The sequence below is a fragment of the Copadichromis virginalis genome, linkage group LG13 (genome assembly GCF_057382275.1).
Source record: "Copadichromis virginalis isolate Kocher_CV1m ecotype Utaka linkage group LG13, C_Virginalis_male_GT1.1, whole genome shotgun sequence".
Classification (NCBI taxonomy): domain Eukaryota; kingdom Metazoa; phylum Chordata; class Actinopteri; order Cichliformes; family Cichlidae; genus Copadichromis; species Copadichromis virginalis.
This window is the reverse complement of record NC_140630.1, coordinates 12,133,441-12,152,480: the sequence shown is the minus strand read 5'-3', so window position 1 is coordinate 12,152,480 and position 19,040 is coordinate 12,133,441. Positions and strand designations below refer to the sequence as shown.

The following is a 19,040-nucleotide window of genomic DNA, read 5'->3' as shown; positions in this document are numbered from 1 at the left end:
CTGTACTGTCCTGCCTGAGTGCTCTTCCTCTCTCCCCTGCACATAAATTCACCTGTCGCACAGTTTCTGTTTTGTTTCCTCATCTACTGTAACATCTGAATGTATAAGATGTTTAACTGCACGTTCTCGTCCTCTTTACGGTGAAGCCCCGGAGTGTGAGTGGAGTGGAGATGAGAAAAAGGCAGGCGGCTCATATTGAGGCCCCACCCCAGGCCCCTGGACAGCCCCGACCCAACACCTGCTGCCTCTGCTGGTGTGGCTGCTGCAAGTGTCTCTGGTAAGAAAATGCAAAGCTGTACTAACAAAACTAGTCCATGCTAATATTATGCTATACTTTATTAGTTTTTAAGCAGCACCAGTGTTGTATTCTGTTTGTTTGTCCATCCTTCACGTGAGTGCAGTATCTCAGGGGTGCCTTGAGAGAATATTTTTCAAGTTTTTGCACAAAAGTCTCCTGCGCACCATGTGCTTTTTAGCAACCTTATCAGTTAATTGCAAACCACAGTGCGTGACATGGGCCTGGTAAACTTGAGTCAGCCATCAAGTTTGATGCATGTAAACGGTGCAAAGACGATGCCCGCAGAAACAGCCCACACGGCTGTTTGTTTCTACTGCTCGCCCGTGATGACCGCCAGAGGGTAGAGTTTGTAAACATGTTTGTTTTGCACATTTTACTTCCATTATTTGGTTTTGTTTTTTCCCCCACTGTTGAAACAATTGGCATGGCAACTCACGCTGGACTCCCATTGGCTCATCGGCGCACGCGGTTCATTGTGGCTGTAATGTTGCAGGATATCTTTAGCCACAACAGCTAACTTTGAACCTATGTCATTGTGTATAATAAAACCAGGGCTGTGCAGCCACAACCAAAACTAGGCCAAAGACCTGAGGATGAACTGGTTACATTTTTGCGATCAAAGGTCAAGGATGTTGTGGTTTCACTTCAGAAACACCCAGTAAAGGTCGCTCACACAACATGTTTTTGGAAAATAAGTCATAATCTCATGCTAACCATAACTACTCACACAGCTGTTTGTTGGTTGTTGTTTTTTTAGCAGTTTATTAAATTGAACTGTGAAAACAAAGCAAAATGTGTCACTTGCAGTGATTGAGCACCTATACTTCCTGACTAACACCAAAAAGCAAGTTAGGTACTAGCTGGTAGCGTTTATCAGCTAAAATGGCAGGTGGAGACCAACATAGAACTGAAACAAAGAACGTTATTCACTAAGTAGCTCTAAATAAATGATTAGAATAAACACCTTTGTGCTGACAATGTCATGCTGTCTGGTGGTTATGTCATTGTTGTTCCTCTGCAGCCCTGAAGAGGCCAAAAAATCCGTTATTGCCAGTTAAAGTTGCATAGCAATAAGTTGGCAGCACAGACAAGCAGAATAAATAACTGCAGTCTGTTTTGCTTTAGATTAGCAGGATCTGATTTTATCCTTTGCAAAAGAGGCCCAAAGGAACCACTGAACAAAACCAGTGTCTGAATTGATCATACAATAATGCAAACAGCATTTTAGCATTGTGTGATTAGGCAGCTAGTTGACAAATTATTTATTTTTCTTAATGGTTTCTTCATTTTTGTGTTGTGCTGTTATTTTGAACAGTGTAGACATTTTTAATAGTGTGAGCCTTAAGAGATTAAAATGCAGCCCTGGTACCTGAAATAATAAACAGTTGTCCTGCCCTTAATCCCGTTGCCCAATCTGTGATATTGCACTGATACTGAGTTTTACCTCAGCTGAATGAATTATGATTTTTAATGGCAACACAAAACCGGGGACTGACCAGCAAAAACAGAAAATAAATGTACATTTATTCCTTGAATTTTCTTTCTTTTTAGTTATTTTATTTTATTTTTTTTAATGTCTCATTATTGTGTCTCACCAGTGCTGACATGATGTAAATTGTCCATCATTGGTTACCTAAGCCCTCGGGAATAAAGATTAGCAGGTTTAGACGAGCATGCAAACCAAGCTTTTGGAATTTAATGCATTTCAGTGTCTTTAGTTGCAGACAGGCTGTCCACTTAATTCATCACCAGGCAGCCACCCCTAAACTATCTTTGGCTTTGCTGAGTTATTTTGAGCTCCAGAGTTGTAATCAGCTGCAACAGGCTGTTTCTGATTCACTACACAACATTGTCATGCAAAATCACCATATGCACAACTTAAAGATAACAGTGGTGCTGCATATAGATATACGAGGATTACTGGAAGCAGATTGCTTTTTAGTTTTTTTTCTCTTATACCGTGTACGGCTGCAGACTGACTGCGGCAGCTTGCTACTCTGTCACTCAGTGAACAGAGTCCTCCCTGTGCTGGGAGACCGCAAAGCAATGCTGTCCATGAATCTTTTTTCCTAAAAAAATGATGATTTTAATCAGCTAATCACCTTTCAAAAGCACAGTGCATTTAGACATGGTCTGGATGACCTGCTGAAGTTCAAACAGAGCATCAGAATGGGGAAGAAAGGTGATTTAAGGGGCTTTGAACAGTCATGGTTGCTGACAGACAGGCTGGTCTGAGTATTTCATAAACTGCTGATTTACTGATCCCACAGAACTCATTTCTCTGGGTGAAAATACTAGAGGTTAGAGAATAATGGGCAGACCACATTGAGCTGATAGGCGGTAAAAAACTAAATCCAATAGCCACTTTTTACAACCAAAATATGCAGAAGAGCATCTCTTAACGCACAACATGTTAAACATTGAAGCAAATGAGCTGCAGCAGCAGAAGATCGGGCTACCACTGAGAAAAAGAAATTGAGACTACAAAATTGGAAGAAAAATGCTCCGTCTTGATTTCTGCTGTAACGTTCAGATGGCAAGGTCAGAATTTGGCATAAATGAAGGCATGCAACCATCCGATCTTGTATCAGGGATTCACAGGGAGGCTGCTGCTGGTGGTTCTATGGTGGGGACATCTTAATGTATTTTGTTCCTCTTGTTACCAACTGAACACAGTGAACCCATCATGGCTGTTTCCAGCAGGATAACGCACCGTTCTACAAACCTCAAATCCTTATTGTCGGTTTCTTGAACACGACAATAAGTTCACTTTTCTCAAATGGCCTCCACAGTCACTAGATCTTAATCAAAAAGAGGTTCTTAGTGATTTGATGGAATGGGAGATTTGCATCCTGGACGTGCACCTGTCTATTGGCTCCTCAATGCGATGAGGTCATTCTGTACCCTTGGCACACAAACAGCCCCTAATCCAAATGTTTCCGCCTCCGTGCTCGACTGTAGAGATGATGTTGTTTACTCAGAATTTTTGTTCCTCCAAACAAGTTGATGCCAAAAAGCTCAATTTTGGTTTTATATGACTACAACACTTTCCCCCAAGCCTGTTCTGAATCATTTCCTGAATCATTTCATTCACTGGCCACCTTAAGATGGGCCTGTATATGTGCCTTCTCGAGCGGGGAGACCTTACAGGCACTGCGAGATTTCAGTCCATTACGGCATAGTGTGTTATCAGTGGTGTTGCTTACTGCCTTCAGATCATTAACAAGCTACTCCCATGTAGTTTTGGGCTGATCTACTTCCTCATGATCATCCATACCCATAAGGCAAGATCTTACATGAAGGATAAGATAAGATACCTTTATTAATCCCACGAGTGGGAAATTTAATAATAATAATGACACAAGCAGTTGACTTTTATGAAATGTGTTTGGTTTTCTGGGTTTTTGGTTGACATTCTGTCTCGCCGTTAAAAGGAGATGAGTCATAAACGAAAATCATTTGTATTATTTTTAACAAAGCAGTGCAGATGTTACACACAAGGATAGCCAGGACACTGACACAGTTTTCACTGTTTTAGCTTCAGGGGAATGAAGGAAAGCTGTGACTGCTACGTCAAAGTGCACGATGAACTCTGAAGAAACACCTCAAGATTTGGGGATTTGCGTGTGTTTGTTTTCTTGTTGAGAGTAGAAGAGTAGAGTAGAACTATTATTTTGACTTTACATAAATGCTAGAGAGCATTTTTTAAAGCTCGGACCTGTCATCTGTCACCATTTCTAAATTGTCTATGTCTTACACCAAAATCTGAGCACAAACAGACAGGTTAAAAATATGTTTTGATATTTCGGGGAACCAGCAGAGTTTCCAGGGAGTCGCTGAGTTCAGCCGAGTATCAGTTTCAAAAGTTCAGGTCAATTGTGGCTCAGCTATAATTAATATTAGAGCTGGAAGTATTAGTCAGTGGCTTGACAAACAAAAAAAAATGCAAAAAGGCTAAAAATCTCTCTCCCAAAATGTCAATTTTTAGTGTTGTGTGATTGTAAAATTAAAAAAAGGTCAACTTTGGTAAAGGTTGGTGATTTTTTTTTTTTCATTATTATTTATTTATTTTAAACATTAAGTTTAAAAAACAGTGATGATGTGCATTTGTCCCAGATTGAAGGACCAGAATCCAACACAACCAAAAAGAAAATAGTCAGCATCCTGTCACATACAGATTTCACCTTAGAGAATAAAACCTCCTGTACCATGTTGCCCACGAGCAAGGCACCAAAGCCAGGTGCTGGTACGCAGCTCCTATAGCTGCTTTGCTGTGGCTCCAGTCTTGCTGCGAGAGGGGAGTGAATGAAACATTGTTTTCAGGCAGTGAATGGTGAATGTGCTGCTTTTTTCACACCACTTCATCTGAAGTGGTGGCAGCCTGTGGACTGTGACTCTACTGTGTGTTTTTCAGTCAGACGCTCATATCAGATCTCCAGAATGAGCCTGGAAATTTGTCCTCAGAACCCTATATGTTTATTTATTTTAGTGTCGAGGCCGGCGGGGATCGTTAGTCCAGCCTGTGTGACACTGCTGAGAGTAGTATACGAGCTGCTTGTAAAGCACATATTGCTCTCTGTGTCACTTTTTTTGCAGTCGTGCCAAGTCGAGAAGTAGAGGCGTGTGTGAGTTTGTGAAATCTCTTGTGCCGTTTTAGAGGATCGGGGTGTATGAAAGTATTAATCTTCTTTTTATTTTCTCCCAACCTCTTACCCTTTAACCCCTCCTCATCCACCCTCACACAAGGCCCTATTCTGGTAGGGGTGCCTTCTATTTCCAACCACACATCACATGCAAAACAGCTGTGAGGAACAGCCTGTATATTTAGCAGTATTGTGAGGGCGCCAGGGGGCTGAGGCTAGCTTAGCCCATTACTTCTGCACAATGGGGACTTTGACAAGAGACTGCAAGAGGAAGGAAAGATCCTCCATGGTGTGGACAAAAATAGACAGCTCAGTGTGTGTTGCATTGTGGACTCAGCAAGTGTGACTGAGCTACGATAGACACAGAGGCTACCGTGAGTGTTTGCATAAAGACCTTAACTGATGCTTTATTGTTTTAACAGAGTACAAATTAACAGCTGAGAGAGCAGAGCTGCTTTCATTTTATCAGGTTTTATCAAGGTGGTGTCTTAGTGAGAAGCAGGAAGTAGAAAATGTCTGCCAAGCCACTGTTATGCATTTGAGACTTCATGGTATAAAACTGCAGCTTGCAGTAATCGTAGTGGAAAGCAGAAATTTCAGTTGACACACGAGATATCTTTAAATGTGTTACTGCCTTTTTGTCCATGAGTCCTGACCGGTGGGGTAATCTTTTTTTTTTTTATTTATTTAATTTTTTATCTGCTATTACTAAGTCCTGCTCCTAAATTTATACCACATATCTCTCTTATCTACACTCCTCTGCACAGTGCTACTGCACAGTGCAAATTTACTTAAATGTAGGCCTGCAGGAAAGTCTACCCAACCGCTGAACAGTAAGGCATACAGTAAACACAGCCCATATAACCGTTTCCTTTTTAATAGTTTCAGACTCATGCAGATACACTTTTCATACAGCACTGTTTGTAGCTCTTTGCTATTTTAAACGATATGTGTAGAGAGTGAAGGTTGGGGCTGTACTGAGAGGACGGTTTAGACAGCGTGAGATGCTGGGACACAAAAATATATCAAGTGTTTATTAACCCAAAGCGGCTGTGCTTGCTGACAGTTACTGGAGCATGCTGTCAGTTTAGATATAATTGATATAAGCCTCTAGCTGCCATTTATTTGCCTCCTGATGCTGTGCATTATGAAGCAATTCCCAGGTTTAGCACTGCGCTTTGGTTTATTTGACAGCTGGTGTACCCATGGAACAATAGACAGAGGATTACAAATAAATCTGGCTCTATGTAGCTGACCGAGTAAATTTGACTCCAGCGTCTCCTACGCTTATGTTGTTGGCTAGCTCTTAAGATCCTTTATGAGAGGAGAAATCAAGTTGGTTGGATGTAAAGAAGAGAATGCGGAAGAAGTGAAGCAGTGCTTTGGTTAGGTAGATAGACTGGACAAAGGATTTTGAAGATGGCGTTTCTTGGTTGGAGGAGCACTACAGAAAAGATTCATGGATGTAGTGAAGGAGGTGCTGGTGGGACAGAGGAAGATGGAGGCAGATGATCTGCTATGGTGACCCCTAAAGGGAAAAGCCAAAAAAGGAGGAGAAAGGCTCACGACCTGAGCCTTTCCTTCCTGCAGTTTCAGTTTAGTTTTGTTGTTGTTCTGTAGCATGCTGGTGAAAGTGAAATCATTTTTTAAGCATAATGATCCCTATGAACACTTTTAATTATAATATTAGACAAGTTTGACCTGAATAAACAATGTTATCATTTTTTTTTTTTTTTTTGCTATTGTAGGACTAGCTTCCTGGCTATCAGCAGCAGATGATTAGTTCCTATTGGGAAGCTTTTATTACAGTAACAGTAATCTAATAACTTGCAGTCAACTTAGGTAATGTTGTATTAGCTTCACGTGTCTCCTCTGCTCCATTAAAGGGCACATAAATTATGTAAATGACAAATTATTCATGAATTATTGATTTTCCCTTCTCCAATCCATCCAGGGGTAGAGAAAACACTGACATGTTTATCACAGTCAATTTAATGTTACGACCCTAAGTGTATACATAAATATTAAAGAAACATGCTCATTTTAATAGACATATATTGAGGCTTTTATTTTGGCAAGTATAATACTTTCTTCCTTTGATCCAGGAATGACGACAGAATGGAGAGGAGTGAACGGCAGACCTGCACCAAGATGGACAGTATTGAAGCTACTGAAGAACAGTGAGTTCAGCTATCTATTCTCCCATTTGTGTGTCTCTATCAATCTAACACAAGTGTGTCTTTTTTCTCTCTTTTTTTTTTACTGTAGACGCCCTAGCCTAGAGGAGGTGTTGTCGTGGGCACGGAGCTTTGAGATGATGCTGCGCTCGCTGGAGGGCCGGGAGGTTTTCAGGCAGTTCCTGCGTTCTGAGTACAGCGAGGACAACCTGCTTTTCTGGTTGGCCTGTGAAGAGCTGAAAAAGGAGACGGATCCCACAGCGGTTGATGAGAAGGCCAGGATCATATATGAAGATTATGTGTCCATATTATCACCCAAAGAGGTGAGCCACCACAGGAACGCAACCGAAACACTTTAAATCAAGACCTTGCACTAAATGGCAAACCTGTTTCCTCAGGGTCATCTTTAGTCCTGATTTATGAAACCCATGTATGGATTGCTTTGGTAGTCTCCAGTAATTAATCCTAATGAAATTGCCGATGCTTTCCTTTTTTTCTCGTTCCACTAGTTGTGTTAGGGCAATTTCCAAGGAATGCATGTCGCTATCAGGAATAAGTGTGACCACTTTACTATTCCCAAGATAAATTTTCCATTTAGCTACTACTTTATTTCCCATCAGCCATAGCTAGACTTCGTGTAGGGTTCATCACTAATTTAAAAATGTGGCCATGAGAAGTCACTGAACTAAAACTGTAAACACAGTTCATGGCAGTGGTTTCTTATTTCTGATTTACTATGCAGACATGTGCTAATGTGATTTACAACTATAGTTTTAAGTTGGATTGATTCCTCATTTGCAAAAGAAAAACAAAAAATGGTCTTTACACATGGATATGGGAGCTCTGCAGGTATACTGTGGTGTCTGGAACAGTAACTCTGGCAGAGGATCTGTTGGTTACTGTGCTTTAGGAGTGAAGCCTCTGTGGAATAGGCTAGTGCTGGCACATTCTGCACATCGGTGTTCCTCTAGCCATTCCTCAGTGTCATTCCTCAGTGTCATTTAATTAATCTATTAGCTGGGGTTTCACATTACTAAAATTTTAAACTGGGCACCAGCACCCTGAAAGATACTATTTCTGATGCCACTTAGGAAAAAAAATCACAAAATTAAGCATTTTTTATTAAAAAAAATGATGATGATAATAATAATAATAATAATAATTAGATCATTACTGGTTCGTGCAAATGTATTCATCTGTTTATTTCCTGTGGCTTCTGGTGACTTGGCACCATATTTCCTTGCTGATCAGAGTTGGTAAGGTAGGGTGCCACAGCTTCTAGTTGCAGACTTATGTCTGCTTCATTTCCTGTCTGCTTCATAGCTTAACAGACAACTAATGTTACCAGTTACGCTGATGACAACACAAAATTCTTCATAAAGACTGGGGTGTTAGTCTTTAAGATGCCTCGTCACATTTGTTGTGCTGCTGTTCATCTGTTCAGCTGCTAGTGAGGGGCGGGGCTGTGTACTACCCTGTCTGCAGCAGTGCTGTGTGTGGGGGGGGGAGAAGAAAAAAAAACGAGACTATTGCAGATGAGTAACTAATCCATGTCATGGCTACGGTACTGATGGTACCAAAAAACAAAGCAAGTACCATCACATTTTTTAGAGTTGTGGTATTAAAATGTACTGAATCCATTCTGGTAACGTCCGTATCTATCATTGGATTTGATGTTCTGCTTAATCAGGTTATTTGTGCTTATTTGCTTACTGACTTTACATTTACTCAAATTGGTAGGTTTGTAATGCCTCAGAAAGGCCCTTTGTGGTATGACTACACTCAGAAGCCTGATTGGTCTTTATACAGTAAAGTCAGAGAACCTAGTCACTTTATTTAACAGGGGTCTATGCATTTTCTTAATCTTGAGTGACAACTTTAATCGTTGTCATTTAAAAACCTGCTAGCAGCATGCTGGTTGTTGTGTTTGTATCTCTACTTCATTTTTGTTTGATGTAAATACTATAATTTAACACAACTCTGTATGTTGTTTATGTTATTTCTACCAACCAGACTGATTGTAGTGGTTGCAGTCTGTCGCAACATTATGGTTACCTTTCTGGGGTGGTGCATGATTCAATGCAGAAGTTGAAGTCCTTAGCACATTTCCTGTCCCAACAAACCACAGATCATCACTTCTACTTAATTTTGTTCTCCTTACCCGAGGTGAGTCTGGACTCACGGGTCAGAGAAGGAATAAACCAGAGCCTGGCGGAGCCGAGCAACCTGATGTACGAGGAGGCCCAACTCCAGATCTACACCCTGATGCACCGGGACTCCTTCCCCCGTTTCCTCAACTCCTCTGTTTACAGAGACCTCCTGGCCAGCAGGAGGCGCACCTGCCTCGACACCTAGTCTCCTCCAGCCTCCATCATCGCCATCAAATGCCAACAAGACTACTACTTAAACTTCAAATACTACTATGGTGCCAGAAGTCGGGTTTGGAAAAACCTCTCCCTCTTTTTTGGTTGAAATGGCCGAGTGACATCCAAGATAGCTGGTTGTTAGTTTTTTTTATTTATATTTTTTAAGCAATTTATATCCAGTTCTCCGCTGGAGGTGGGTCAGCCTTTGCTGGTGGTTATTGGTCAGTTTTAGACCATTAATGCTGGCCAGTGATTGTTTTGCTAGCAATTTGTGCTTTTCGTTATGGTTGACTGGCCAACCCACGTATCAGCTATCAGTTGAGATGGCCAACCTAGTGACCCGCTGTTGGTTAACTGTGGACAAAGACTCCTTAGGAGGTGGGAACAGAGTGCGAGAGAGAGAGACAAAAAGGACAAGCCCACTGTTCCTGTACTGTAATATTTTAGACCTCATGCTTTTTACCCTTACTTAGTGATATTCTCTGTCTTTACTCATTATTTTTAACAACTTTTTAGTTTTTTCAAGTCTGTCCCATTCCTCAGATGTCTTTCATTTCATTTTGCTCTTCATTCCTTCACTGTCCAAACATGACATCTATCTGTCGGTGGGATTTAGGGCATTTCTTGCCCTTTTAACCAGTAGACACACTGGCTCTGCATGCAACTCTCTCTCACTATGATCGCTTGATGATATAAGCCGCGGACTGCAACTGTTTTTGAATATTAAGAGGTATTTAAGGGGGGCGGGGAGGACTGTATCTCTGTTTGGCTGTCTGTGTCCAGTGATGGGAAAAAGTAAACTTCTGACATCTTTAGGCTTACTGCAGTATTTTTATTGAGGAGATTTGAAGGTGTCTGCAGCACGTGCAGCACCTACCATTTATCCACCTGTCCATCCAATCCATCCGTCCATCCAAGCACTTTCCTTCTTTAGGATTCGTTAACTGGGAGAAGGGCTAGAATTGTGGTTGGGCAGCTACATCTATTATTATTACTCATGAACTTTAGACAAAAAAATCTCTCCACTGAGAAAATCACAATGCCTTTACATGCAGGAAAAGGCAGCACAAGTGCTGCTGCAGGTTTTCTGGAAAGCAACCACAGTTTGTCCACCAATCCCTACCTCCCTTTTTTTTTTTTTTTTTTTTTTTTACCCTCGTTTCCCTCCCTCCTCCTCCTCCTCCCTCCAGTTCAGACCATCAAGGCCTGACAAGCACAGGTGCCCAGTCTAGGGGAAAAAACACAGCTGGAGAAAAACAAACAGACGAAAAAATACATTGAATCCAAATAAATAATCATCTAATTTTTTTTAATTCTTGAGCAGAAAAAGAGGGCTTACCTTGTAGTGTTTTACAGTGAATTTTTGAGCATTATAGAAAGCCGCTTCTGCTTTAAGAACAGTAGCAGAAATTGCAGGCGCGGGTGTAATGTAAAAGGTTATCAAACCCTGGCTTTTGTCTGTAAGGCTTTAGCTTTAGTTGTGGCTAAAAACCGGAGATTGGATGCCTGTTATAAGCAGTTACGCCGAACCAGGTCCCAAACACGATGTCAGAGATGCCGTGATGACGTCAGTACTGGTCGCTAGGCTGTGGAGCCTTGGTCCTTCTGCCGTGTGGTGGTCCTTCAGTTAGCTACTGCCTGTTCAAGACGCTTGTTTCTTCATACCAGAGCTAATGAAGAGGGTTGGTAATAACAACGCTTGCACACGGGGCTAGTAAAAGAAGCTTGCATAGTCATGCTACACACTCGCCTTTTCAACTAGCCGTCTAGGTTTCAGCATGCTGTAGTCAAGCAGTTAGCATGCTTGTGCTAGCCATGCTAATTTTCTACTCCACTGCCAGCCCTCGCGCACACTCTGGTTTGTTTTTCTAATCAGACTTTGACAGCATGCTACGGTAACGGCCGTGTGTTTATGGTACAGTGACACATTTACCAGAGAAAAAAAGAGGAGAGTTTAAGCGGTTGTGCCAAACCTCCCATTAACATTTTTAATACATGAAATGATTTTTTCTTTTAATGATGTAAACATTTGAACATGAACATGTGCATCCACATGAACATGTGGATGTACAATAGACAGTGCATGAGTGCTGTATATGCTTTTTTTTTTTTTTTTTTTTTTTTTTTTGTAATTAACTGAGCCTCTGAGTGTATTCAGCACTCGATAGGTAGCTGACCTCCTGGCTTGTTTGGGTGAGTAGTGCCACATCTTAGTGTCAATGAAACGGTGCCACTCCTCACTGATTAATGTCGGCATCCATGTTTCTGGCTCCTTTAACTACCTAACATTCATGTGCCAAGCTTGGTCTAGATTAATTATAAGAGCGGATGTTGCACGACGCCTAGCAGGCCTTTGAAATGCAATTGGATGTCAATTTGAGGCTCTGTCTCACTTGTCGGAAAGTTAATTAATAAACACCTTTCAGGATATAAAGTTTTTGTTTGTTGCCACTGTTTCTAAACTGCAACTTCAGGTTTTGTTGGAGAAACTAAATAAGGAAACGAATGAATACAAAAAAAATCCTTTGCAGGAGCCTGGGATTTTGATGTTTCCTCCAGACTTATTTCAACAAAAGAAACAGACAGGATGTCACAGTAGTACAAAAGCTGTCTGCTGTGAATAATGGTCAGGAAGACAGGTTGAAACTAATAACCACGCCACAGTTTTTCAGTGTTCCTTATTAAAAATATACTCTTGTTTAACCTTTGGCAATATAGTACTCACATTCAGGCTATGTGAATATCCATAAGGGCTTGAACTGATATTGCTTGGCTGCTTTAATGAAGAGTTCTGCATGCATGCGCCCAGTTGACCAGAAACAGAGGAATACAGAGTAATTTACCAATTCTGATACCGCAAGATCAGCTTTCACTCTCACTCCTTGGAACAGTTTTACCTTTTCACAAAGTGAAAGCATTTTAGACATTTGTATTTGGACAACTCTGGAACTTTTTAACTCATAAAGCTCTCATGCAGACACATCCCTCTTCTGCACACTAGAACTACATTTCCTTGTTTTTTTGCAGGTTTTTTTCAGAGTCTATATAAGTAACATGAGAATGTTTCACCAACAACCAGATATTGAAATCATGGTGCAATCAAAACAAGTTTACATTTATAAATTGTGAGATGTGTGTACCTTATTAAATACTCGTAACTGTGGGAAGCTAACAGCCAGCAGGTTTGAAGCTGGCGCGAGTCTCTGCCCAGGGCTAACGGGCAAGCTGGAGTTTAAAACTGGGAGCGTTTTACAAGGAGGACAGACACGGTAGAAACCCAGGTTTTCTGCTCGCGTCCATTCCTCGTAATTTATTGTGACTTTTACACAGCGGGGAGAAGTACACAGTTGTTTATTTTTAATACCTGCGTTTTAAATGTGGATTTTGCAAGCAATGACGATGATGTGAAGTGATATAGTTGTCATCGCTAAGTTTAGATTTTTGTCTTTAAATTTCCATGGATTCCAAGTGAGAGGGTCTTTAAAATGTGGCTATGGTTTTATTGAGTAAAAAATATATAAAGAAAAATATTAAATAAAGGTTGCGAGCTAGAGCTGAAGTGTCCTAACGGGATGGAGGAGGTTTGCGAAGCTTTGGCCTTACTGACATGTTTTTTTTTTTCTTTGTATAAAAAAGAAAACAAACGTCTCTGTAGGCTTTTCACTACCTCTCATGTTGGTTAATTTATTTCACATCTAGTTGTCAATGTAAAAGTTGTTTTTAGATCTACTTGAAGCCTAACACTGTAAACAAAAATGTGCACAGAAAATGACTATGTATATGACCAGAGGGGTTAAAGAGAGTTTGGCCTAGTCAACATATTTCTGTTTGTTTGTTTGTATGTGTGTTTGTTTTGAACTTGTGTTGAGCTGAACTAGATTTTGCATCTCTATAAAGAATTCAGGAATCCACTGTCTAAGGGCTAATCCCATTTTTGCCTATGCAAATCTGTTACTGTGGGTGAGTTGGGAAAGGGTGAGCTAATGCACCTTTCACCTGTTTTAGATGGACCATGGTTTACATTGCCCTTTGCTGATATTCTTCTTATTCAGCAAAAATGTACGCTTATTTTTGTTTATACATATACATACATACAAAACAAATAATATACAGAGTAAATAGTATATGCCTTCGTGATGATAAAAAAAAAAAAAACAAGAAACCTTGATGAAAACAAATAAATGTGTTGTCTGACATTATGTGGCTGTGTGCTGGAGTCTTGGTAACCTAGATGACTGGAATTCAACTTGACTGTCATAAAACTGTCATTACTCAGGCTACAAGACTTGTAGCTGACCCTGTGCAGTATTACCTGACTGAAGGAATAAATTTTATTTATTTAAAGATCAACCAAATCATGACTTTCTGTGACAAACATGTTACCCTGACAGTAGCATGTTATTAGACAGTGGGGTAAACAGGGGACCACCAAGGATTTGTCCTTATCATTTTTAAAGCCTAAGACTATGTAACTTTTGGTAGGAAAAACCTTTTGTTGCCAAAGTAGGGGTAGGCAGGTGTTTAAACAGCAGTAAGTGTTTAAAGAAAAATATATCCGTAGTTTTTATGATCTGAAAAAGAACTTCACTCCTGCATCTCCTCTGGGCTTGTGATGCCTGTGATAAAGAATTTTGATCAACTACAGGTCCTTACAGACCAAATCACACACGGGAGAGCTTTCCTTTAGTGCTTTAACTAAAATCTAATGAATTAAAATCTACTCGACTACTCAACTAAACAGTAACCGGAAACAATATCAAAGTGCTACTACAAAAAGACTTAAAGGCAAACTTCTCCCACTTCTGACCAGATTGGGTGAGTAGTACAAGACGAGGATGAAGAACAGCGGATAAGGTGGTACAATGGGCTAAGCCAGAGACTTAACGTTGGGGAATGTGAAACCAGAAGGGGAGTGACATACAACCATATTCCTATGCTCGACCTGTTAGTGGGGCTTGAAAGAGAGAGGGGAGAGTGGCAGGAGGAGGGATGATTTTTCTTTTTTCTTTTTTTATTCTGTAATTGTTTTGTCAACCCCCCCCCCCCCTTTCTTTTTCTTTTTTCTTTTTTTTTTTTAAAAAAAAATCCATATTTCTGCCTACTACAACTTCAGGGTTAAAACAAAATGTTGTTTAGAAGTAGCACAAGTCATAGAGTTAGCAAACACACTCAGTAATGTCAGTCGCACAGCAAGTTCGTTAGCAATAGCTAACATTAGCCACTTTGTCACAGAGGCCTAAAGACTGCTCGGTGAACGCTTGGCAAACTGATCACTGTAGAAAAAAAAACTCTGATCAATTGGTGAGCAGTTGATGGCCTGTATGTCTTTCAAGACATACAGGAGCTACATCTGTGTTGTATACGATCTATGGCTGAAGCAACACGTTTCAAAAGGTGCAGCTTTTACTTTGAAGGCGTTGCACTCTTTACAGTTTTAAAACCTCTTGGCGAGTAGTCGGCAAACGCAGACAAGTCAGTGTCACGCAAACTTAGGGCAATTGTAGCAATCTACTCATCGTATACTACTTTGCTATCAGTTTCAGAGATGGCAAGCAACATCCAGAATCCTCTCACACCTGGTTTGAAACTGCTCCTTTTTCCACTGTGACTGATGGTTGCCAAGTGGTCTCCAACTGGTCTCTACGCCTGTGTGACAGGAGTCTTAGTTACATCCAAACTTTGAGTATACTGAGTGGAAAGAGTTTGTTTTACTGCTTATGAATATAATTGTTTTATCTCTAAGAGTGAGACCGTGTTATTGACTCATTCAAAAGTTACATAGTCTCACTTTATAAGGGCTTTGGAGCTGGCGCAAACATGGAAACAAGCTAGCCGAGTCAATGACAGTATCTGCCTTTGAAGTGTGCACTGTCCACACGCAAGTCGCAGTAATTCACTCTAACCATTCAAATAAACCCCGCTCACCATGAAGTATTCCATATTTTATTGTGATTATCTTTGTTGTTTGTCAGTAGACTCTCCACGAATGTTGTGAATTATATGATGAAATGAGTGGCAACACTGTGGCAACAGCAACTTATTTTTCTATTCTTCAACTTACTGTTCTTTTTGTAGCCACATCCAGTCAGACTATCACTGTGTTTATACAGTAGCATCGATGTGGAGCAGAAGTGGGCTTTGTGTTTGTTAAACACTCCACTAAGGCAAAACGATAGACTAGTCAGTTATAAGTTACTTACGGGACCATTTATTCAGCTCTAATGAGCCACTTTTAATGTTCAGTTGAGGTTTGATTCAGATCTAAATAATTTTTTAACTTTTTTTTTTTGTCAGGAAAATTTAGCTCCTTAACTGAAATGGAAGTGACAGTAGGATGGTTGATTGTGTGTGTGTGTGTGTGTGTGTGTGTGTGTGTGTGTGTGTGTGTGTGTGTTTTCCTTCTTTCCACAGTGCATCATGGCTAAAGAAAGGTTTATTAATTGATGTCGGTTTTGTGTGTTCCCTCAGTTGGATTTGGTGCCTCTTTATGCTTCACAACAGACCTCAAGATCTTGTTTTCTTGTCTGTCTCACTCTCCCCCTGTCAGGCTTACGCTTTCTCTCTTTGTGACATCACATATAAAACTCTGTTATTAGCCGTTAGTGGAGAGACGGGCCAATTTTACAGCAAAAAATTGCACTGATGTTTAATTCCTCCCTCATATTGTCTGTTTTGTACCTCTTCTGGAGGTGTTTGTGCTACTCTCGGAAAGAGATTTTGTCCGTGCGGGTACTGCTCGAAGTTGGTTCTCAACAGTTTTAGGCAATCACTTCTCTCTTTATTGATTTAGATGCCTAAGCCTCTTGCTTTATGTCATGCCTTTGTAGATAGATCACGGTCATCGAGAAATTATCTGCAGGTGAAAATGAAAAAAAGAATTTTACCGTCACTTTAGGCGATTAGAAAAGTGACATTTTTTTCTATTCAGCATGCTTTGTGCTAAATAAATGAAATAATTCAGTTATTTGCTATAAACGATACTGTATGAGTATGTATTCAAGTACTGCAGTATGCAGACAATTAAAAATATGAGAAACTCTTTTGAGAGGTTCATATTTTTCTTCTAGTATGTTTGACTATAATATTGATGGTTATGGGTACTTAATTCTTGTTTTGAGTGTCTCATGAATTACCCGAATGATTAAATGAACATCTTTGTAGTAACAGATATGGTCAGTTATTTCCACATGCATGATTTGAAGAGAGATTTACCAGGACAGTGCTTTTTAATCCAGAGTCAGGCTCAACTTTTCGCTGTTTTTCACTGGTTGCTTGACACGTCTCTTGAGCGAGATCCTGATTGCTTTATTTTGACAGGTGAAATTTAATCTTTGTGGTCACTAATGGTCCAGAAGGTGGTCTGGGGTGAGATGTATATTAAATTTGGAGCCTCATCCTGCCGCACTAAACAGATGTGACCTCCCTTTTCAGAATTGAAATGCAGAGATGAGAATAGTAGCCAGTTTAAGGGTGAAGTCTTAAGACAATAGAAAGCATCTCACTGTCTCCAGTCTTCAAGATGACTGCTTGTATGTATGACTTTGAAATTTATCAGAGGAAACTGATTGTCAGTTCTTAACTGTAGCATGTAAAGACTTTTATATCTTCTAGTTTAAACCCAACCTCATGTTGTAAAATAGCACTGGAGGGACTCAAGTCTTGTGGCACACAGTGATTTAAATCTGTAGTCCAAGAAAGAGAGAAAATTAAAAAGTATTAGGGAGTTTAAACTTTGTGAGAGAGATTCAGTCATGCTTGTACTGGCATTTTTTTTGCATGATGGAACAAGACAGACAAAATATTTGCATCCAGTTTAAAAACAAACAAACTAGGTTTAAAGAAAATTGCAGGGAGGAGTGTCAAAAGGAAAACGGATGATATATACTTGTGTACTTTTTTTGGTGAGATTTATTTGGGAAGATGGGAAGAAACTGCAAGCCTGACCTGAGGTTATTAATGCTGCAGTCACACTAGGGAAAAACGGGGTTGGAGACTGAGGCATGACCAAGATTATTGCAACCGTGTGCCGTTTTGGTACCGTCTGCGTGTATTTATAAATTAGATGCCAATTTATTTGCAAACCAGAGTGACTCTAGTCAGCCTGAGTTGACTGCTGGTATTTCTTTATTTTCAATGCCCTCGCGTCTTGCTTTATGCCATGTTTTCTGCAGGTGAAATGGGTTGCCTGGTGGATGAGAGGCCGCTCCCCAATAGGCAACCTGTGAAATTGCCTCATACTTGAAAGTGGGTGCTGCAACCACTTGCAATCAGTCTCCAACCAATTGCAAAATATTCAGTGTATTCACCAGGGGACCATTGGTTTAGTTTTATTTTTGCCATGTTAATTTTTCCTCTAGAGTGACTGAACCATAAGCTAGAAATAAACCTCACATAAAACCATTTTTTTCTTTTTTTTGTAATAGCAGCAGGCTCCAGTTTCATTCTTGCAGTCCCTGTTTTACTCTCATCAAGAAAAGAAAATAAGCCTATTTGCTGAACGTCACACAGTTTCTTTACGAATAAACAGCCTAAAAAAATATAGAGCTTTGTGGAATTCAATTAAATAAATAAAAAGAGGGAAACTCGAACTGCAAATGTCCAACTAAGTACAGAATGAGTATGTCTCTGTGGTGGATGAAATGTGCCAAAATAATAATCTACCTTCCACTTTAGTGGAACGGGGTGAAAAGAATTGTTGGAATATAAAAAGATCCTGATGAAACGCATTTCATGAGCTTTCTTTTCATGTTGCTGTTGTGGGTTTGTGTCACTTCTGAATCATTCACATGTAATCCAGCTACCCAACATGTAACCAACAAAACCATAATATAACGGGCACTGAACCTTTTGAGATGTGACTGATGTGGACTGCAAGCAACCAGGTCAGCTCCCAGTAAAATTGTACAACTCACTCACAAAAGAAGCTTGCTATTATTTTAATTTTATCTTTACTGTTGCTGTTAATTTATTCCAGTCAGAAGTTTTTCTGTCATTGTTTTTCTTTTTAATCTGAAAAGACACAAAAAAATGTTGTTCATCAGCCTTTAAGCATCATGTTTACACGGTGCTCAGTCTTGGTACACTTTGATCTACGGTTCTGTCTCTGTCTTTGTTTACACAATGACATCTTGCATTAAAAGAAAACTCCAACTTATGGTAACTGCCCTTGAATATCTGTAATTTAAATCGTGCTGCTAGAGAAAGAAATCTAAATGTAACAACTTACAATAAATACTTAATAGATTTTTGCCAAATGTGACTGTGTTTTTCTTTGAAGGTGTGGGAAATGAAGACTCTGATTTAAGGGACTCCAAATTGATTGTGTGAGAGACAAGGTCTGAAACAAAAGAAATATCCAGTGAGCAGCATTTGTGTGGACCAAAAGTCCTTGATGCCAGAGGTCAGGGTGATGATAGGAAGGCGGCTGTAACTCAAATAGACTCTCCTTCCAACCAAGGTATGCAGAAAAGCATCTCGTTGAACCTTCAAGCAGATGGGCTGCAGCAGAAGTCCGCAGTGGGCACCGCTGACGAGTGATCTGAGGCTACGATTGAGT

General features: G+C 40.1%; 1 protein-coding gene across 1 annotated transcript in view; it reads left to right on the top strand.

Annotated features, from left to right (window-relative positions):
• The window catches only part of rgs17 (regulator of G protein signaling 17), a 28,123-nt gene extending 9,391 nt beyond the window's left edge, over positions 1 to 18,732 (top strand). The window contains exons 4-7 of the mRNA XM_085477326.1: positions 147 to 277; positions 7,047 to 7,121; positions 7,210 to 7,441; positions 9,285 to 18,732. Of these exons, the coding sequence (XP_085333452.1) occupies positions 147 to 277; positions 7,047 to 7,121; positions 7,210 to 7,441; positions 9,285 to 9,473 (627 nt within the window). The 3' untranslated portion in view covers positions 9,474 to 18,732. The remainder of the gene's footprint in view (positions 1 to 146; positions 278 to 7,046; positions 7,122 to 7,209; positions 7,442 to 9,284) is intronic.
• The last annotated feature ends 308 nt before the right edge of the window (positions 18,733 to 19,040 follow it).